Raw genomic sequence first — 23,486 nt, 5'->3', positions numbered from 1 at the left:
TGATAAAGGAACTGGACGCCTGTGTTCTAGCCTACTACACAGCTTCCGCATCTCAATTGAGGTGAGTGACTCTCTATGAGTCACATCATTTATAAATGACTCTCATGACATAATAAAATGATCTTCTTTCTTTCCTATAATAAATAAACAAGATTAAGAAAACTAATTGCTAGTGCCAATGACAAAGTGAATGATCTGGTTTCAAAATATCATTTTAGAAATAATTTTAGTCCCCTAACATCATTGTAAGTTTAAAGCAATTAGTTACAGTTTTCTTTCAAACTTTGCTACATTTATTAGTAGTAATAATGTGGGAATCTACAGAGGTTTCAGGATGCATTCCTTATTAATGCTACAGAAATCCTTTGGATAATTAAATTTTATTTATTTAATCCCTGGAAATATAAAACTTGCATGTTAACTTGATTTTTTATTTAATATTTTACATTTTGCTATGATACTTGCATGTTAATTTGACTTTTTTCTTTATATTTTACATTTTAAAGTATCACAGGGTCATAGGGAAGTCTACCCTCAGCAAACCACTTACCCAAATTTAGCGGTCTGTGCCTACAAACTTCATTAATAACTGCTTGCAGATTGGCAGCTATCTGGTCACTTGACATATCCAACTGAAAGAAAATAATATACGTAACATTAATGATGAGAAAGCAAGAAGATAATACAATTATTCTAGACTATTTTTCAAATATTCAACCAATGCAAATTATCTAGTAAGTGACCCTACTGTGAAAGGGGAAAACCTCTATAGCTCTTTGTTTCGAATGCCACATTTACATGTCTTCACATGTCAAGATTTAATAGATTTATAGAACATATTACAGCAAATTGAAGTTGAAGTTTTTCCACTTGAGAATCCTTGACTTCCAAGTAATTTCCCTAAAGCATATCTTGGAGCAGAATACATCATTCCCTACACCCACCCCCCAAGAAAACAGTGATATTTTCTCATAAAGTTTGTTGATTTAAAGGAAACTAAGAAAATGTTTAGAAATTAATGTTTTCATGAGTCCAAAATAAAACTGCTTGCTACATGCATTCAGACAATATATATCTCAAACAGAGACAATTTCAGGATGTTGTGCTAACATCTAATTTTTCAAACACTCTATGCAATAACAATTATCTTGTCATTTAGCAGTAAGTAAATATACAGTGGATGAGTTCTATTCATAAAACTCCTAAACCCAAATTACACCCTTGAAAAGTCTTTGTGTTTATTATTCAAATTCACTTACTCTTATTCTTCCTAAATATTCCAGTTAAAATCCGTTATATTACATTCAAATGTTTACAGGATTTTGCACTGTGCCAAATAAATCAATTTTTAAAAGTTCATGGCTGGGCATGGTGGCTCACGCCTGTAATCCCAGCACTTTGGGAGGCCAAGGCAGGCGAATCACCTGAGGTCAGGAGTTTGAGACCTGTCTGGCCAACACGGTGAAACCCTGCCTCTACTAAAAATACAAAAACTAGCCAAGTGTGGTGGCAGATGCCAGTAATCCCAGCTACTCGGGAGGCTGAGGCAGGAGAATCGCTTGATCCCAGGAGGCGGAGGTTACAGTGAGCTGAGATTGCACCACGGCACTCCAGCCTGGGCGACAAGAGCGAAACTCTATCTCAAAAAAAAAAAAGGGAAAAAGAAGATTCATATAAAATTATAGTAGCTTAACAGGCAAAATGTATACAGTACAACAGTTGAAGTTCAAACAAGATTTCTGTTTTCCAAAGACTCCGAGAGCACTGTGAGAAATGTGCCCCGCATAAGCATAAAGAGAATTCCTCAAAAAAAAAAAAAAAAAAAGAGAATTCCTCCTAAAAAAAAATCCTTTTATCATCATCCAACAGCATTTATTCAACACCCACTTGGGCATGATGCAGTACCAAATCCTAAATGAGAAAGGTTGGACATTACTGCAGGAATTCTCACTTTATGCCAATCCTTAAGTAGAAGTTCTGAGAGGAAAAAAAATAAAACCACCTTATTAAGTCCATACACCATACAGACTTTAATTTACATTGAAGCAAGTAGCTCACTGGCAGGGAAGGCACCTTATATATTTTATGTTGAAAAATAAAAAAGAAAAGGCTAAAGGCATCAGCATGTGTCCCTGCCTTCAATTCCCCTCTTAATTCTCTACTTTACCTCAAATTGTCCTTCTTTCTATTATCAACTGAAGTAACCATCACAGCTCTAATCAATTCTACACCTCCTGCTAAAGACCTATACCTACTTTAAATTTGGAAAAGAGATAAAGTAAAAGCAAGGTTTCCAACCTATCTTTTTAAACAGTTATAATCTATAATGGTATATTATGTACATTAAACTTCTCAGATTTTTGTTAACTATACTTTCTGCAGCTTTATATTGCCATTCCTATAGCAAGCTAAAATGACAATATATGTTTCAGAAATATAAAACAATTACGTTCCCTGCAACTTTCATGATTAGGATGTTCAATGATTTTATCAATTTAAGTTTAAAAAAAAACCCACAAAAATGTTTTAAAACACAGTTTATACTTTTATTCAAATTTTAGCATCTTTAATATATGGTACTGTGCCCTCTACTGAATTTTAAAATATATGTATAGCTATAATACTTTTTATTTTAGATATCATGCAAAATTATGGAAATGTTACATATCTCATAGGCATTACTGTGATTATTTAATTGGCTAATGACAAGATAGCTGTGTACAAAAACAAAAGGTATATGTGCATGAGTTTTATCAAAACTTGCAAACGAAATTCATTTGGAGTGACAATGATCTAGAGAGAACTCAGGAAAGCAAACTTGCAAGGTTTTCTGCCTAACTTCTCAGTTAGTCTGCACTTCCAATAGTGCTTTCCCATGTAATAACATTTTGTGGTCTTAAGGAGGCAGGATGACTATTTTGAGGAGATAATATTATCCATTATATTACCAATAGCACATTATATGACTTGGTACAGCAAGGGAAAAACAAACAGGGACAGGGTTGATCTTGAAGGGGATATAGGACTATGTTAAGCACCATATTTGTGCCTGTGCATATGTGTGTATTTGAATATATAACAGTCACAAAACTATGTATGTTTAACTAAAGTGATTATCCACTGCAAGACAAAACAGTTATTCCTTATTCTGGAACATACATGTTTTCAAACAAAAAGACCGCTTTACTGAATTTTACTGTCTGCTTAGCATCCCTTATTATGTCGGAAACCATTCCCTAAGCAGACTAGATGGGAAGACTTCTACAAAAGATGTCAGGGTAGTGGCTCAGTGGACACAGGTGAACTTTATGTCTCTATCTCTGTTTTAACGCTCAGATTTTCCTTTTTTGGTAATTCCTAACCTTTTTATTCAATAACTTTCTTAACATTATGAGAAAACTAAAAATCAGTGGTTCTTAATCTTTTTTTTTTTTTTTTTTTTTGTCCCATTGAGATGCACATGTCATAATTCATTTCAGGGCAAAATGTAATCACAAGCATGTCCAAGCCAGTGATTCTTAAACATTTTTAGGTCACTGAGTCTTGCTACAGAAAAATGCACATAAAGAACTTAGTCTACACTACCAGGGTCTTCATAGATTCTCTGATTTAAAACAAGGGGGATAAAAGAAGAAAGACTCCTGGGGAAAGTGTCTGAGTTAAAAAGGATCCCTGGACCACACTCTGAGAACCACTACTACAGAGGTTAGTCTGTCCAAATATTTTGGAGGACTAAGGATTGTTGCGGGAAGTCAGGGACCCTGAACGGAGGGACCGGCTGGAGCCGTCGCAGAGGAACATAAATTGTGAATATTTCATTTTAATATGGACATATATCAGTTCCCAAAATTAATACTTTTATAATTTTTTATACCTGTCTTTACTGCAATCTCTGAACATACATTGTGAAGATTTCATGGACATTTATCAGTTCCCAAATAAGACTCTTATAATTTCTTATGCATGTCTCACTTTAATCTCTTAATCCTGTTATCTTCGTAAGCTGAGGATGTATGTCACCTCAGGACCACTGTGATGATTGCGTTAACTGTACAAATTGATTGTAAAACATGTGCTTAAACAATATGAAATCAGTGCACCTTCAAAAAGAACAGAATAACAGCGATTTTAGGGAATAAGGGAAGACAACCATAAGGTCTGACTGCCTGCGGGGTTGGGCAGAATAGAGACATATTTTTCTTCTTGCAGAGAGCCTATAAATGGATGTGCAAGTAGGAACAATATCACTAACTTCTTTTAAATATTAAGACCCTAGGAAAAGAATTGCATTCCTTGGGGGAGGTCTATAAACGGCCACTCTGGGAGTGTCTGTCTTATGCAGTTGAGATAAGGACTGAAATACACCCTGGTCTCCTGCAGTACCCTCAGTCTTATTAGGGAAAAAAACCCACCCTGGTGTATTTGAGGTCAGACCGGTTCTCTGCTCTCAAAACCTGTTTTATGTTGTTTAAGATGTTTATCAAGACAATACGTGCACAGCTGAACATAGACCCTTATCAGGAGTTTTTGATTTTGCCCTTTGCCTTGTGATCTTTGCTTTGCCCTTTGCCTTGTGATCTTTATTGGCCTCAGAAGCATGTGATCTTTGTTCTTTTTGCCCTTCGAAGCATGTGATCTTTGTGACCCACTCCCTGTTCATACACCCCCTCCCCTTTTGAAGTCCTCAATAAAAACCTGCTGGTTTTGCAGCTCAGGTGGGCATCACGGTCCTACCGATATGTGGTATCACCCCCAGAGGCCCAGCCATAAAATTCCTCTCTTTGTACTCTTTATTTCTCAGCCTGCCAACACTTACGGAAAATAGAACTTATGATGAAATATTGGGGGCAGGGTCCTCCGATAAAGGATTACAGTGTGAATAAAGGATTTTTACAATCTTACAGAAGACAGAACTTAAAAAAAAAAAAAGCAAAGTACACATACATGATTTTTAAACAATCACATCCTTCTAAAGTGGCAGCTTCTATTACTGTAAATGTTCTGATAGTCTCTAGATGACTAATCGCCTTTGACTGAAAACTGAAGAGAGGACTGCTGCTTTGGATAAGCACTTGTTAGACCAGTTGTCCTCCAAAATCTCTTCCAAATGTAATATTCTAAGACTATATAAAGTGTGGCCTGGCAGACAGCTTTTGAAGATGGGCCAAAACTCTTAATTTCCATGACTCCTAACAGTCTAAATCAAGAAAAGAAAGGTTACCTGTATGTCTCCTACATAACATAAAGTAGTAGTAGTAGTAGTAATAATAATAATAATAATAATAATAATAATAATAATAATAATTGATGGTGCAGCTCTGTTTATTGGGTATTTACTTTGGGCTAAACTCTGAGTGTTCACATAGATATTCTTATTCATTTCTCCCAAGAACCCTATGAGGTAGGTGCTATTATTATCCTTTATTTACACTTATAAACTGAGACTCAGAAAACTCTGTAACTTATTCATGAGCACACATGGTAAGGAGTGGCCAAGTAGCTACATGTCTGAGCACTTAAGGCAGACAAACCCCACTTCCACCACCTTACTAGCTTACGACTCTGAACACAGCTATTACGAGATGGTGATCTTTATATAAGGAAAATGAAGTATCAGTTGTCTGAGAAACACAAATGAGCGTGTTGTATACTACGGGGAGAAAAAGGGAAACTAAGTGAAACACTAAAAGAATATACATTTAAGATGGAAAAATAAGAATTTTTCTTTCTGCCTAATGAATCCTTTAGTACCTTCCTAATTTTTAGATGTTAATACCATACAACTTAGCAACATTTACTTAACCCCCACTCTGTCAAGCAACACATGGAACCAGGAACAGAAAGATGAATAAGATACAAACCTCGCCCTTGAGATTACAATCTAGACACTACAACACAAGAAATTCCACTTTATATGAACAAAGTGCTACAAGGGCACAGAGGAAGAAGAAATTGACACGGAAGGCCTTACTCATCACGAAAAAAGCTAATATCTAAGCTGAGTCTTAAAGGATGAAGAATTTTGAAGGACAAAGAGGATCTTCTAGGCAGAGGGACCAGCATAAGGTAATGTGAGACAAAGGTGGATCAGGAGAACCCACAGACCCTTTGAAGGAAGCGGATTGCTCCGGCAGGCCCCAGAGACAGCTGAAAAATTGTGCTGCTATCCATGGCTGTGAGACCTGAAGACAGTTCACATCACAGTACTCTGTGCAGACATGCCCCAGTACCAGCCTGGAGCCTGGTAACTCTGTTGGGTGGCCAGATCCAGAAGAGAAATAACAATCACTACAGTTTGGCTCTCAGGAAGCCTCATCCCTAGGGGAAGGAGGGGAGCACTACATCAATGGAACACCTGGTGGGACAAAATAATCTGAACAGCAGCCCTTGAGCCTCAGAACTTCCCTCTGACACAGTCTGCCCAAATAAGAAACCAGAAAAACAATTGTGATAATATAACAAAACCAAAGTTCTTAAACATCCCCCTAAAAGATCACACTAGCTTATCAGCAATGGATCGCAATGGATCCAAACCAAGAAGAAATCCCTGAATTGCCAGGAAAAGAATTCAGAAGGTTGATTATTAAGCTAATCAAGGAGGCACCAGAGAAAGGTGAAGTCCAACTTAATGAAATAAAAAATGTGATACAAGATATGAAGGGAAAAATGTTCAGTGAACTAGATAGCATAAATAAAAAATAATCACAACTTCTGGAAATGAAGGACACACTTAAAAGAAATGCAAAATGCACTGTAAAGTCTCAGCAATAGAATCAAACAAGCAGAATAAAGAATTTCAGAGCTCGAAGACAAGATTTTTGAATTAACTCAATCCACAAAGAGAAAGAAAAGAGAATCAAAATAAATAAATAAACAAAGCCTCCAAGAAGTTGGGATTATGTTAAATGACCAAAACTAAGAATAATTGGTGTTCCTGAGGAAGAAAAGAAATCTAAAAGTTTGAAAAACATATTTGAGGGAATAATTAAGGAAAACTTCCCAGCATGGCTAGAGATTTAAATACATAGCAGCTCAAAGAACACCTGGGAAATTTATTGCAAAAAGATCATTGCCTAGACACGTAGTCATCAGGTTATCCAAAGCCAAGATGAAGGAAAGGATCTTAAAAGCTGCGAGGAAAAAGCACCAGGTAACCTAAAAACGAAAACCTATCAGATTAACAGCAGATTTCTCCACAGAAACCCTACAAGCTAGAAGGGATTACGGCCCCATCTTCAGCCTCCTTAAAAAAAAAATTATTGGCCAATAATTTTGCATCCAGTGAAACTAAGCTTCATAAATGAAGGAAATATACAATCTTTTTCAGACAAACAAATGCTGAGAGAATTTGCCACTACCAAACCAGCACTACAAGAACTGCTAAAAGGAGCTCTAAATCTTGAAACAAATCCTTGACATACACCAAAATAGAACCTCCTTAAAACATAAATCTCACAGGACCTATAAAACAAAGACATAATAAATTTTTAAAAAGGGTATCAGGCAACAAATAGCACAATGAATAGAACAGTACCTCACATCTCAGTACTAATGTTGAATGTAAGTGGCCTAAATGCTCTACTTAAAAGATACAGGATAGCAGAATGGATAAGAATTAACCAACCAAGTATCTGCTGTCTTCAAGAGACTCACCTAACACATAAGGACTCAAATCAACTTAAGGTAAAGAGATGGGAAAAAATTAATCCATACAAATGGACACCACAAGTGAGCAGAAGTAGCTATTCTTATATCAGACAAAACAAACTTTAAAGCAACAGCAGTTAAAAAAGACAAAGACATTATATTTTGACATTATATAGAGACAAAAGAACTTGTCCAACAGGAAAATATCACAATCCTAAATATATATGCATTAACGCTGCAGCTCCCAAATTTATAAAACAACTACTACTAGACCTAATAAATGAGACAGAGAGCAACACAATAATAGTGGCAGATTTCAAAACTCCACTGACAGCACTAGACAGGTCATCAAGACAGAAAGTCAACAAAGAAACAATGGATTTAAAATATACCCTAGAGCTTAACAGATATTTACACAACGTTCTACCCAACAACTGCAGAATATACATTCCATTCATCAGCACATGGAACAGTCTCCAAGACAGACCATAGGATAGGCCATAAAACGAGTCTCAATAAATTTAAGAAAACTGGAATTATATCAAGTACTCTCAGACCACAGTGGAATAAAAGTAGAAATCAAAAGGAATCCTCAAAACTGTAGAAATTAAACAGCCTGCTCCTGAATGATGATAGGGTTAACAATAAAATCAAGATGGAAATTTAAAAATTCTTTGAACTGAACGATAATAGTGACACAACCTATCAAAATCTTTGGGATTCAGTAAATGGAGTGCTAAGAGGAAAGTTTATAGCCTTCAATGCCACATCAAAAAATCTGAAAGAGCAAAAACAGACAATCTGAAGTCACACCTCAAAGAACTAGAGAAACAAGAATAAACCAAACCCAGCAGAAGAAAAGAAATAACCAAGATCAGAGCAGAACTAAATGCAATGGAAACAAACAAACAAACAAAAAACAATACAAAACATAAATGAAACAAATGAATGGTTCTTTGAAAAGATAAGTAAAATCGATAGATGATTACCGAGATTAATGAAGAAAAAGAGAAAATCCAAATATGCTCAATTAGAAATGAAATGGGAGATATTAAAACTGATACCACAGAAATACAAAAGATCATTAAAGGCTACTCTGATACTTTTACGCACATAGAAAACCTAGAAGAGATGGATAAATTCCTGGAAATAGACAACCCTCCTAGATTAAACCAGGAAGAAATAGAAACTCTGAACAGACCAATAATAAGCAGTGAGGTTGAAATGGTTAAAAACAACAACAACAACAACAAAACTGCCAACAAAAAATTCCAGGACTAGATGAATTCACAGCTGAATTATATCAGACATTCAAAGAAGAACTGGTACTGATCCTACTGACACTATTCCACAAGATAGAGAAATAGGGAATCTTCCCTAAATTGTTCTATGAAGCCAATATCACCCTAATACCAAAACCAGGAAAGAACATAACAAAAAAAGAAAACTACAGATCAATATCTCTGATGAATATAGATGCAAAAATTCTTGTTTCTTTTTTTTTTTTTTTTTTTTTTTGAGACAGAGTTTTGCTCTTTTTAATGAGGCTGGAGTGCAACTGCGTGATCTCAGATCATGGCAACCTCTGCCTCCCGGGTTCAAGTGATTCTCCTACCTCAACCTCCCAAGTAGCTGGGATTACAGGCATGTGCCACCACGCCTGGCTAATTTTGTATTTTTAGTAGACATGGGGTTTCACTATGTTGGCCAGGGCAGTCTTGAACTCCTGACATCAGGTGATCCACCCACCTCGGTCTCCCAAAGTGCTAGGATTACAGGCACTGCTAGGATTGAGCCACCGCACCCAGCCTATAGATGCAAAAATCCTTAACAAAATACTAGCTAACCAAATCCAACAGTATATCAAAAAGATAATCCACTATGACCTGGGTTTCCTATCAGTATGCAGGGATAGTTTAACATACACAAGTTAATAAATGTGATACACCACATAAACAGAATTAAAAACAAAAATCACATGATCATTTCAATAGATGCAGAAAAAAGCATTTAACATAAGTCAGCATCCCTTAATGATTAAAACCCTCAGCAAAATCAGCATAGATGGGACACACCTTAATGTAATAAAAGCCATGATGACAAACCCACAGCCAACATAATACTGAATGGGGAAAAGTTGAAAACTTGAACCCTGAAAACTGGAACAAGACAAGGAGGATGCCCACTCTCACCACTTCTATTCAACATTGTACTGGAAGTCCTAGACAGAGCAATTAGACAAGAGAAAGCAAAAAAGGGCATCCGAATCAATGAAGAGAAAGTCAAATTGTCACTGTTTGCTGATGATATGATCATATACCTAGAAAACCCTAAAGACTCCTTCAAAAGGCTCCTATAACTGATAAATGAATTCAGCAGTTTCAAGATACAAAATTAATGTAAACAAATCGGTAGGTCTGCTATACACCAACAGCAACCAAACTGAGAATCAAGTCAAGAACTCAACCCCCTTTACAATAGCTCCAAAAAATAAAATACTTAGGAGTATACCTAACCAAAGAGGTAAAAGACCTCTACAAGGAAAACTACAAAACACTGCTGAAAGAAATCATAGACAACACCCACAAATGGAAACATATCCCATGCTCATGGATGGGCAGAATCAATACTGTGAAAATGACCACACTGTCAAAAGCAATATACAAATTAAGTGCAACTCCTATCAAAATACCAACATCATTCTTCACAGAACTAGAAAAAAAAAATCCTAAAATGTATATGGAACCAAAATGAGCCCACATAGCCAAAGCAAGACTAAGCAAAAAGAAGAAATCTGGAGGCATCATATTACCTGACTTCAAACTATACTATAAGGCCATAGTCACCAAAACAGCATGGTACTGGTATAAAAATAGGCACATAGACCAATGGGACAGAATAGAGAACCCAGAAATAAAACCAAATACTTACAGCCAATTCATCTTTGACACAGCAAACAAAAACATAAAGTGGAGAAAGGACACCCTATTCAACAAATAGTGCTGGGATAATTGCCAAGCCACATGTAGAAGAATGAAACTGGATCCTCATCTCTCACCTTATACAAAAATCAACTCAAGATGGATCAAGGACTTAAAATCTAAGACCTGAAACTATAAAAATTCTAGAAGATAACATCGGAAAAACTCTTTTAGACATTGGCTTAGGCAACGACTTCATGTCCAAAAAACCCAAAAGCAAATGCAACAAAAACAAAGATAAACAGATGGAACTTCATTCAACTAAAAAGCTTCTGCACAGCAAAAGAAACAATCAGCAGAGTAAACAGACAACCCAAAGAGTGGGAGAAAATCTTTGCAATCTATACATCAGACAAAGGACTAATATCCAGAATCTAGAAGAAACTGAAAGAAATCGGGAAGAAAAAAACAAACAATCCCATCAAAAAGAAGGCTAAGGACATGGAGAGACAATTCTCAAAAGAAGACACACAAATGCCCAACAAACATGAAAAATGCTCAACATCACTAATGATCAGGGAAATGCACATCAAAACCACAATGCCATACTACCTTACCCCTGCAAGAACAGCAACCTGGATGGAATTGGAGACCATTTTTCTAAGTGAAGTAACTCAGGAATGGAAAACCAAACATCGTATGTTCTCACTCATAAGAGGGAGCCAAGCTATAGGATGCAAAGGCATAAGAATGATATAGTGGACTTTGGGGAATCAGGGGAAAGGGTGGGAGGGGAGTGAGGGATAAAAGACGACATTTTGGGTACAGTGTACACTGCTCGGGTGATGAGTGTACCAAAATCTCAGGAATCACCACTAAAGAACTTACTCATGTAACCAAACACCACCTGTTCCCCAAAAACTGATTGAAATTAAAAAAAGGTGGATCAGGGGACCATGAGATAGCTCATTGTATCTAGGTCCAGGGTTACGAACTCAAATGCCTACAGTGGCCAAAGTGGGAAACACGTACAAGTGAGGAGGACTGGGTTTAGGTGCATATGCTTATACCATGTGTGTGATACAGGTTGTGCCAAGGTGGAGAGCAACCACTAGGGGTGGAGATGGCAGAGTTGCTACAACTAAGGGTTAACAGACTGAGGGCTGTGGGGCCAATGTCCTCAGAACTCCTGATTTGTCAAGAACAGCTAAAAATCTGGATTTTTATGTGATACTGTCCAGTTTTTAAATCCTAATTCAATAAGACAAAACAAACCACCACCACTATTTGGGCCCAAAAAAGTAAGACCAGTGGCCAAATTCAGCCTGCAAGCTGCCATTTGTAACTCTGGTCTTCTAGTTGCACAACTGAAAACAGCAGGAAATACTGAATTTGAACCAGAGGGAGTGATCTGAAACTAGGTTGCAAAGGAATTTAAAGGTAAAGATCTTAGAAAATACCCCGTCAACAGTGAAAAGCCATTTAATGTTTCTAAGCAGATAAATGGTATATCTGATCTATGTTTTAGAAAGAATTCTAGAAGAGTATGAAACAGGAGTTGGCATTCTTTGTAAATGGTAAGGCAGTAAATATTTTAGGCTTTGCAGGCCAAATGGCCTCTGTCACAATTCTTCCACTTCTGCTGTTCTGGTGCAAAAGAAATCATAGACAATACATAAATGAGCACAGCTGTATTCTAACTAAACTTTCTCTACAAAAACAGGTGGAGAGCTGGGTTTGGTTTGCTGACTCCTGGGACAGAAGACAGACTGAAGGATGTCTCAGGAAATGAATGAGTAAAAGCCACCATTTTTGTTTTGTAAGTCTTTGCTATAGCAGAAGCATTTTTTGTTTTGTTTTGTTTTGTTTTGTTTTTAAAGAAAGCTTTGTTGGATCCTGATAGACTTCTGGTTTCCTACTATGTATCTATTATGCCCAACAAAAGAAATAAAGTTGAATAAATAATTATATATCTACATAATAGGTTATGAAACAGCTATTAAAATACTTTGCAAGGATTTTAATGACATGGGAAAGTGTTCAAGATACAGTGTTAAAGGGAAAAGAATACGAAACTCAATATATAATAGCAATTACATAAAAACAAAATACGTCCATACAGAAAGAGCAGTAGTAAAAAGTACTAAAATGGTGAATGATTACAGGAATTTTGAATGAGTTTTGTATTCTTACCTAGGCGATTGAGTATTTTCTAAATATTTCATTATGTGCATTTATTACCTCTTAATAAAAAAATTAGTTTTAGTTTAGCATTTAAAATTATTAAAACTAGCCCTTTAAGATGCTATAAAATGCAAGACAGAGTTTATTTATTTATTTTTTTTTGAGACATAGTCTTGCTCTGTCGCCAGGCTGGAGGGCAGTGGCACGATCTTGGCTCACTGCAACCTCTGCCTCGCAGGTTCAAGTGATTCTCCTGCCTCAGCCTCCCGAGTAGCTGGGACTACAGGTGTGCACCACCAAGTCCGGCTAATTTTTTGTATTTTTACTAGAGACATGGTGCACCTGGCCCATAGTTTACTTCTTAATGAAGATATAAAGCAATATAAGAATTATTCTCAGCCGGGCGCAGTGGCTCACACCTGTAATCCCAGCACTTTGGAAGGCCAAGGAGGGTGGATCAACTGAGGTCAGGAGTTCGAGACCAGCCTGCCCAACATGGCGAAACCCTATCTCTACTAAAAATACAAAAAATTAACCAGGTATGGTGGCAGGCACCTGTAATCCCAGCTATTCATGAGGCCGAGGGCAGGCGAATCGCTTCAATCCGGGAGGCAGAGGCTGCAGTGAGCCGAGATGCGCCACTGCACTCCAGCCTGGGCGACAGAGCGAGACTCCATCTCGAAAAAAAAAGAATTATTCTCACTGTTGATCTAGGGGCATAAACCCAAACCCCTGTCTGACCACCACTACAGCTCCTAACAAGCTAATTATGTTGTTATATGTTTACATATTTTTTAAATTACATTTTTAAAATTGAAAGATAGTAAAATTGACATTTTGGGGGGTGTATCTTTTGAAACTCATGCATACATTCAAGTAATGACCAATCCAATACAGGATACAGAATCCAAAAAATTCCCTCATGTGATTTCTCTCAGGAACAAACACCATCCACTCCTGACTCCTGGTAACCACTTATTTACTATTGTTCTTTTTGAAAATGTCATATGAACAAAATAACAGTATATAACCCATTAAACAATAACTCCCCATTGCCCCTTTCTCCAGCCCCTGGCAACCACCATTCTACTTTCTATCTCTACGAATTTCACTGTTATAGGTACCTTATACAAGTGGAATGATACAATATTTGTCCTTTTGTGACTGGCTTATTTCACATAACAAAATGTTCTCAAGGTTCATGCATGTTGTAGGATGCGTCAATTTCCTTCATTTTTAAAGGCTGATAATATTGCATTCCATGTGTGTGCTGCACTTTATCCATTCATCTGTTAATTGTCATGTGGGTTGCTTGTACCTTCTGGCTCCTGTGAATAATGCTACTGTGAACATGGGTATGCCATCATGTGTTCAAGTCCCTGCTTTGAATTCTTTTGAGTATGTATCTAGAAGTAGATTTGGTGCATCATATAATTCTATGTTTAATTTTTTGAGAATTGCCATATTGTTTTTCTTAGTGGCTATAGTATTTTACATTCCCATTAGCAATAAATAAGAGTTCCAATTTCCCTATATCCTTGCCAACACTTGTTATTTTATTTTTTTAAATAATAGCCATCCTACAGAGTATGAAGGGGTATCTCATTGTGATTTTAATTTGCATTTTCCTGATAGCTAATGTTATATGTTTAATGTCCATTTGTATGTCATCTTTAGAGAGATATGTATTCAGGCTCTGTGCTCCTTCCAAAATTGAGTTATTTATCTTTTTATTATTGAATTGTAAAAGTTCTTTATGTACTGTAGATTCAAGTCTCATATCATATATATGATTTCCAGATATTTTTCTCCCATTCAGTGGGTTGCCTTTGTGCTCTATTGATAATGTCATTTAATGCACAAAAGTTTTAAATTTGGATGAAGTCCAATTTATCTTCTACTTCTTTTGTTGTCTGTGCTTTTGGTGTCAGCAAGTAACCATTTCAGATTGGCTTCTTTCACTTAAGTTACAGTACAAAACCTTTTGAGATTCTAAGTTGCTGTGTCTATACAACAGCTCATATCTTTTTTATTGCTGAGTAAAATTCCACTGTATGATGCACCAGAGATTTTTTCACATGCAGGAAAACATCTATGAACAAAACTGGGTTTTTCCAGCTTTTAATAATTATCGATAGAGTTACTGTAAACATTTGTGTACAGATATCTGTGTGAATGTAGGTTTTCATTTCACTTTAAATTTTTCTTTGTGTGGAGTTAAAAACCCACAGTAGAATTGCTGGGACATATGGTAAATGTATGATGAGCTTTACAAGACACAACTGTTTTCCACAGTGGCTGTACTATTTTGCATTCCTACTTGAAATGTATGAGAGTTGCAGTTTCTCTGTAATCCTGTCATTATTTCTTTAAGTAATTTTCTGTACCACACTTCTTCTTTCCTTCTGGAACTCCACTGATGTGAAAGTTAGATCTTTTGCTACTGTCCCACAGGACCCTCAGGCCCTCTTCATTTTTTTCCAGTCTTTTGCCTCTCTGCTTTTCAGATTGGAAAATTTCTATGATCTTAGAGTTCCCTGACTCTCCTCTGTCATCTCTATTTATTTCACCTCCAGGAGTTTATAGTTTTATGAGATCACTTTTCCAAGTTCCACACTCTGCTTGATCTCCCCCGTACTTCTGGGTTCCCTGAGGCTCACCTTTTCAGCTCTGCCAAGAAACCTGGGGCTTTATTTACCCGGTTCTGACACTTTTTGCAACCAAATGTTTCCCCACTGAGGGCCAACTAGCCCTCAGAGGACAAAGACAGAGAAAAAAAGCAAGGGTGGTATGCCCCACCCTCTTGTGACTACAGCTCCTCTAAACATTCAGAAAGGTTCTAGCTGGGTGTGGTGGCTCACACCTCTCATCCCAGCATGCTGGGCGCTGAGGCTGAAGGATCACTTGAGAACAGGAGTCCGAGGCCAGCCTGAGCAACATAGCAAGACTCCATCTCTAAAAAAAAATTAGCCACGTGTAGTGGAGCGCATGTAGTCCTAACTACTTGAGAGGCTGAAAAAGGAGGATCCCTTGACTCCAAGTTTGAAGTTACAGTGAGCTATGCTTACATCACTGCACTCCAACATTGGCAACACAGCAAGACCTGCTGCAAACAAAATTCTTTTTTTTTTAAAAAAAAAAAGGAAAGTTCCCTTCTCTTAAAGTTTTAGATAACTGTGCCTTACCCTACACAAGTGGTCCCAACCTTTTTAGTACGAGGGACCAGTTTTGTGGAAGACAGTTTTTCCAGCAGGGTGGGGGTGGGAGGTTCAGGATGATTTAAGCACATTTATTGTGCACTCTATTTCTATTATTATTACACTGTAATATATAACGAAATAATTATATAACTCACCATGATGTAGAATCAGCGGGGGCCCTGAGCTTGTTTTCCTGCAACTAGATGTCCCATCTGAGGAGGATGGGAGACAGTGACACCTGAAGTGTGTTGCTTATGTCCAATCTACTCTGTAATCTTCTTTTGGTTGCTGTCACTGTGGAAAACCCTGCTTCACAAAGAGGATGTTGGAAATGGAAGCAGGTTTTCCAGTGCTTTTGTGGCAATCTCAGGATATTCCATGGTGACTTTAATCCAGAACATATGGAGATTTGAAGCTGTCTCAAACATACTTTCAAGGCCACTGTCATTTGTGATCTCACAAATGGGCCAAAGATCCATTCCTTTCCAATTCAGGAGCCTTTTGTGGTTGGGAAGTAATGCCCAAACTCTTCAGAAGCTGAGAGAGGTGATCATGCACCAGCTGGGAGAAAGGAGGCCCTGGCTCAGTCTCTTCAAAATCTCTGCTATTGTTTAAAATGTGTTAGAAATCCCAACGTTCACTCGTCGCCCCATAATTCCAGTTCGACTTTGAATGCAGCCCTTTTATCTGCCAACTTGAACACAGTTGTTGTTCCCCCCAGAAGTGGCAGATTGAGTTTGTTGAGCAGGCTGAATATGTCAAACAAGTAAGCAAGTTTTGTGACCCATTCTGTATCACTGAATGTGCCGGTGGTGACGGTTTTTCTAAAAGAAATCTCTGGAGCAGTTCTTGTAACCCAAAAACTCTGGCCAGTGACCTACCTTTAGAAAGCCATCTCACGTCTGTGTATAAGAGAAGACGTGTGTGCTCTGCATCCATCTCCTCACAGCGCTGCATGCACAGACAAGAGTTAAGGGCATGTACTTTAACATAACTGATAATTTTAATCACGTCCTGCAAAACATTTTTAAGTTCGGGTGACATTTTTCAGCTAGCCAACATCTCTTTATGGATGACACAGTGCGCAGACTCACATTCAGAAGTGACCTTTTACCCAAGTAGTGAAACCAGAAAGCTGTCCAGTCACGGTAGCCGCTTTGTCCATACATATACCAACACAAGAAGACTAATTCAGTTTTCCTGACGTGTAATCATTCAAAGACTTGAATAGTTCTGCAGCTGTGGTGTTGGTTGGCAACAAAAGTACACATAACATATCCTCATATACATCCTTCTGAAAAATATATTGCGCAAAAACAAGCACTGTTGCCTTGTTAACATCAATAGAATCATCAGCCTGGGTTGTGTGTCACAGTGATTCATTAATCCTCTCTAACAATTGTGCTTCAATATCCTCTGTTATTTCATCAATTCATCTAGTTACAGTGCTAGCCAAAAGAGGAACATGTGCCACCTTTCGAATGCAGCTTCTCCTAAAAGTTCACAACAAATGTCCTTAGCAGCAGGCAGGATCAACCCCTCACCAATAGTAAAGGGCTTTTTAGCTTTAGCAATGTGGTTAGCCACTAAGAATGATGCTCTCAGTGCAGACATATTTGATGAAGTGGTGGCCTTCAATAATTGCTTCTGTTCTTCGTGTTCACGTTATTTTCTTTTGAAAAACTCCAAAGGCTTGTCTTTTAATGAAGGGTACGTGGTCTCCATGTGACAAAGCAGTTTTGAAGACTTCACGGCTTCACTGGATAGCCGGTCACCACATATTATACAAACTGGGCTTGGAGAATGTGAATCACCCGTTGCAACAAACCAGTTAATTTAAGAAGGAATTTTGCTCTTGGTATTTCTTTTAAATGCAGCTTTCTTTTTGCTGGCAGTCTTAGAGTCTTCTGCTGTCTTATCATTGAGTCTTTCCCCTTTTTCAAAGAAGCTCTCCAGTGGCATTTGTTTTTTACTCATTTTGGCTAGGGTTAGCCTGTGGGCTTACCAAAACTGTGACTGAGACAAGTGCGCAGTGCGGGAAAGAGGTGCAGATGGAAGTGGTAAATCAAATAATGGGCAGGCCACACACGGACTAAAATAAGGGTTGGATTCTGACTTAAAGCCTGCCACCAAATGCAGCTGCACAATTGAAGTACATCAGCTTACCTGCCACTATAAAGCCTGCCGCCAGATGCAGCTTTATTGTCACCTGCCACTCACTGATAGGGTTCTGATATGAGACTGCAGCAATTGATTATGGCCTCTGTGTAGTCAAGTATCTCTGCTAATGTTAATCTGTATTTGCAGTGGCTCCCCAGCACTAGTATCACTACCTCGGCTCCACCTCAGATCATCAGGCATTAGATTCCCAGAAGGAGCACGCAACCTAGATCCCTTGTGTGCACAGTTCACAATAGGGTTTGCACTCCTTTGAAAATCTAATGCTGCCACTGATGATGACACAAGACAGAGCTTGGACAGTAATGCGAGCCATGGGGAGTGGCTGTAAATACAGATGGAGCTTTGCTTGCTCCCCCACCACTCACCTCCTGCTGTGAGGCCCAGTTCATAATAGGACATGACCATTACCAGTCCATAGCCCAGAGATTGGGGACCCCTGCCCTATACCTACTGTTACTACAAGGAGACATGATTTCCACTTCTCAAGCCTATAACTGGATGGTTTCTCCTGGAGCTCTCTCTGCCTACACTAAGGTCTGCTGCCTGATTTCAGGCAGTGTTGAGACCAGGCCAGGTGACGACGGAAGGGGACAAATGGCAAACTTGCCACTAGTTTGACGGTACTTCAAAATCTGGTCTTCTCTCCCAACCTGCTATTATTTACTTTTCAGAATCTTCAAGTAGCTATTCCATGTATTCTGTCCAGGTTTTATAACAGCTGCATTCAGTGGGAGAGAGAGGGTGTCTTTTGATTATGCTGTCTCACCTGGAACTGAAACCTCCCAGGTTTATACATTATGTATTTATATTTTAAACTTGGTAAACATTTTCTGTAAAGAGACAGATGGTAAACATTTTAGACTTTAAGGGCAACTTATGATTTCTGTTTCATATTATTCTTCTATTTTTTTTTTTTTTTTAAATAAAACCCTTTAAAGGGGTTCTAAGCTCACAGGCCATACAAAAACAGACCATAGAGCCATTGTTTGCCAGCCTCTGTTTTAGAAAACATTATTTATCTACAAATACATGAAAATTCATATAAAGACAAGCTGTGGTATAAGCTATGCTTTATATCACTTTAACAAATTAATATTTGCCAAAATCTGTAATGGAAGAAGGGTGCTCTGAGGCAAAAGCAGCTTTTATCATTATTTATGATAAAGCTGTTTGGAAAGTGCTTAACTTTGTATTTATATTTAATAATTCATAACATGGTCTTATAGATGTTTTATTGTTTACTGTAAATACTATATTAATAAATGTTATTTTTTTAGATGTAATACTAATGACACTCATAAGGAATTACCTTGCAGATCCACTTAATTTCTTCTCCAGGTATTTGGATAAAGACAGAATTCAGTAAATGCTATCATATTTATCCACTGGTTTTAAATTTGTTTTTATTTTTATTTTTATTTAGAGATGTGGGATCTTGCTATGTTGCCCAGATTGATCTTGAACTCACAGGCTCAAGAGATCCTCCTGCTCAGCCTCCTGAGTAGCTGAGACTACAGGCATGAGCCACCATGCCCAGCTTATCACTGCTTTTTAAATAAAGCCAACAAAAGAAAGCTGTCTATGCAGCAAAGTGGCTGGCAAGAGAAAGTAGATCAGTTTACTCTCTTTTTACACATTATGCAACATTTATATTTTTCATCATGTGTCATTCTATTATCTATGATCACTACATTGTAGATACAATGGATTAATGAGAAAAGTTAGCTATTTCTCTCAAACGGTATGGTTTTTCTTATGCTATTATTCAAATCTGTTAGTAGTGGAGAGTCACACTTTGAATTTCCAAAACTTCTAGGAAATTAAAATCTGATTTTGTGATAATATAGGTAAGAACACTAGAAATGATAATAAATTATTTTTGATCAAAAATAGTTTTTGATCAAAAAAATTCAAAAGATGTAACATAAAATACTGCAAGGATGACTCGCCCCAACTAAATATACTTCTCTTATGATAAAGCAACAAAGACAGAGCTGACACAGAATGGAGGATTCTGGATAAATATTAGTTTTTCCTCTTTCTTAGCTCCATATCCTTGGAGATCTAAGATCTATTGCCAGCCTACTTCCTCTACTTTACATTCTAAAGTTTATTTTCCTCTCTTTATAATTCCCTTATTTATGACCCAGTACACTATAGTACACCAAAAATAATGCAACAAAAGAAAAGTTAATTATTAACTAGAAGGAATAAGGGAAAAGGAGGAGGGGAAGTGGCAGTGAGCCATGAACCAACGGGCTGCTTCCTTTTATCTAGTTATTGTTTGTAGATTTAAGCAATATTCCTGGCTAGCTACTATTTCAACCTATGGACTCAGTTGCTTCAAAATAAGCATTTAATTTCCATGTCTTATACTATCCACATCTTGCTGTTTGGCTGAACTCCGGAACATTCACTTTTCCTGTTCTAACATGTTCACTAAAACCAAAGGCTCTCTAATTTCAACATAAGATTTTACTATTGTTTATAGTCCCTTGTCCTGAACTTGTTTATTTTTGTTACAATATGCTTCAGCTTTTATCAGCTGCCAGGTTGACAATACGCTTGCCACAGAACTATTCGCTGTTACACAAGCACACAAAATGATACTCACCTATAATTGGACCATGTCTACAACTTTAAAAAGAAGAAAAACAAAGAACATACCAAAGGCTTTGCTTTTATATTAAGTATGTCAAAGTTCCAAATATATTTGAAACCCAGACAAGAAATACTTGTTAAATCAGGCCTTGACATGATTTGGTATAAATATAACTCTGAGTTGTCTTACTCTTTTCTTCTCTCTAGAAAACAAGCTAAGATTTGATTTGCCAATAGCATTATTATTTACATGTTCTCAAGATCTGGATATTTACATGATTGTAATATGGCTATAGTTTTTTTCTTTAATGTTATAACTTAATGCCTAATCTCCTAGGCTATCATATAAATGCATTTATATATTGTACTTTAAAGAGGTTTTTCATCATTTCGATTGTATTTAGTGAAATTTTTATCATTTTTCCTCATTCTAAATCGTCAAGATTTTATATTTGAATTAAATATTATTAAAATAATATAGTAATAGTTTTTAAACTGAAACAGAACAAAGTAACATCCACATTTTTAAAGTATGTAGTTTATTTACAATAGTTTATTTGCTTTTATTGACCTAACTTGATTTATAGTATATACTAACAGGAATCTGTCCTGTGATATAAAAAAATAGAGTAGGACTCTACTCACAGGAGGAATCGATGCTTCATAATAAACTTACTGATATCACTAACTTGGAATTAATAATTCAGAAACTGTGCCAAATATGTTTTAAAAACATAAATAATGTAAATAAGATATAAGAAAACATTTAAACATCTTTAGAAAACAAACTTTTAAAACAACAATTTGTTAATTATATAGCATTAATTCAGGCAACATCTACCAGGCAATATTTTTTATTAGACACTCTGTAACCAAAATTAATTAAGTTGCATGTCATTGAAAAACTATTCTGTGAGACACACTTCCCACTAATTCATATTAATTTTCTCATAGATTTCATTCTATCTTTCATGTCTTTCTGACATGTAAGTAGATGACCAAGGAGGGAGGGAAAAGTATAAAACAAGTGGTAAAAAAGTAATGAGAGAAAGGGAAGAAGAAAATAGAAATGAAAAACTTCAAAGAGCTATTAAAAGAAAAAAAGGTAAAGAGAACATGGGAGAGAGGAAGACAGAAGAGAAACCTGAAAACAAGCATCAAAAACAAGTTATAGGCCAGATGCGGCAGCTCATGCCCGAAATCCCAACACTTTGGGAGGCCAAGGCAGATGGATCACTTGAGGCCAGGAGTTCAAGACCAAACTGGCCAACCTGACACAACCCCATCTCTACTAAAAACACAAAAATTAGCTGGGCATGGTGGCATGCGCCTGTGGTCCCAGCTAAACAGGAGACTGAGGCAACAGAATTACTTGAACCCAGGAGGCAGAGGTTGTGGTGAGCCAAGATCGCACCACTGCACTCCAGCTTGAGCAACAGAGCGAGACTCTGTCTCAAAAAAGAAAAAGAAAAAAGAAAAAAACTGTAACAATGATTCTTAAATCATGTCAAGTAGTTCTCACAAAGTACCAGAAATGACCAAGTATCTCTTTATCCAGAAATGGCAAGAGAGAGGAAAGGCACCATGAATGTTCAAAATGGGAAGGAAAAAATTGTAAAGATGGGTCAAATGCCTTACTATCATTATATCCTTGAACTAAACCTCTTCTTATCTCCTGCCTAGAGGGTGAGGCCTGGCTGCTAGAGTTCTGGGAGCTAAATCAAGGAAGAGAAATGGTGGTGGGAGGGTAAGGGGAGTTTCTCAGCATTCAATATTGATATATTCACTTAATCTCCTTATTTTCAGTTTCAACTCCTGATCTCCCCCAGTGTAGAGACCCTATATTTTAATCTCTCCAGTCATCTGCTGGCAAGGAAAGGGCAGTTACCCAGCATGATAAAGTAAGGATATTTCCTCAGTAGCTTTCAATCAACCTTCCCTTTTTCAGATTCCTCCTGTCCCATCCCCAAGCTCACCACTAACATGCAGTTCCGGAGGTATCTAGAGCCCCATTCTAAGTCTTTTAAAGATTCTAAGGTTTAGATTGTGTTTGGCTTTTGCCATTGCTGATTTAAGAGTTGGAATTTTCTAATAAGTTACCACTGTGGTGTTCAAACCACTATGTTTACCTAGAATTCTCAGAACACATGTTATTTTCAAGTGTCCATATATGCCAAAATGAGTCTCAAGAAATTTTAAAAAATAGAAACTACAAAGGATGCATTCTTCAGCCATAAAACAAAAATATTTAAAAACTTAAGCCAAAAAAGGTTGCAAAGTATAAAATACTTTCCCAAATAAGAAATAAAAAGTACCATTGCAGACTACTTAGAAAATAATAACAAGAAAACTAAGAATCAAAACATGGTGATGCAGCCAAAATTGTAATTAGAGGCAAATTCACACACTTTAAACTCTTTCATCATTAAAAAAAAAAAACCTCACAAATCTCATATATAACTTAGATAATTAGAAAACCAACAACAAATCTCAGAAAAACAGGATAAGGAAAAAAAGCAGCAATAAACTATAAATTTTAAAAGTACCAATAATTAAATTTTAAAAACTGTTCTTAAAAAGAAAAGTACTTAGCCAGGCATAGTGGCGGGCGCCTGTACTCAGGAGGCTGAGGCAGGAGAATGGTGTGAACCCGGGAAGTGGAGCTTGCAGTGAGCCGAGATCACACCACTGCACTCCAGATTGGGCGACAGAGCGAGACTCTGTCTCAAAAAAAACAAAAAAAAACAAAAAA

General features: G+C 37.1%; 1 protein-coding gene across 1 annotated transcript in view; it reads right to left on the bottom strand.

Moving 5' to 3' along the window:
• Positions 1-23,486, bottom strand: part of MRPL1 (mitochondrial ribosomal protein L1) — a 99,546-nt gene that overhangs the window by 2,347 nt on the left and 73,713 nt on the right. The window contains exon 8 of the mRNA XM_003265793.4: positions 551-632. Within this exon, the coding sequence (XP_003265841.1) occupies positions 551-632 (82 nt within the window). The remainder of the gene's footprint in view (positions 1-550; positions 633-23,486) is intronic.

Source organism: Nomascus leucogenys, chromosome 9 (assembly GCF_006542625.1).
Source record: "Nomascus leucogenys isolate Asia chromosome 9, Asia_NLE_v1, whole genome shotgun sequence".
NCBI lineage: Eukaryota > Metazoa > Chordata > Mammalia > Primates > Hylobatidae > Nomascus > Nomascus leucogenys.
This window is presented reverse-complemented; position numbering and strand designations above follow the sequence as displayed.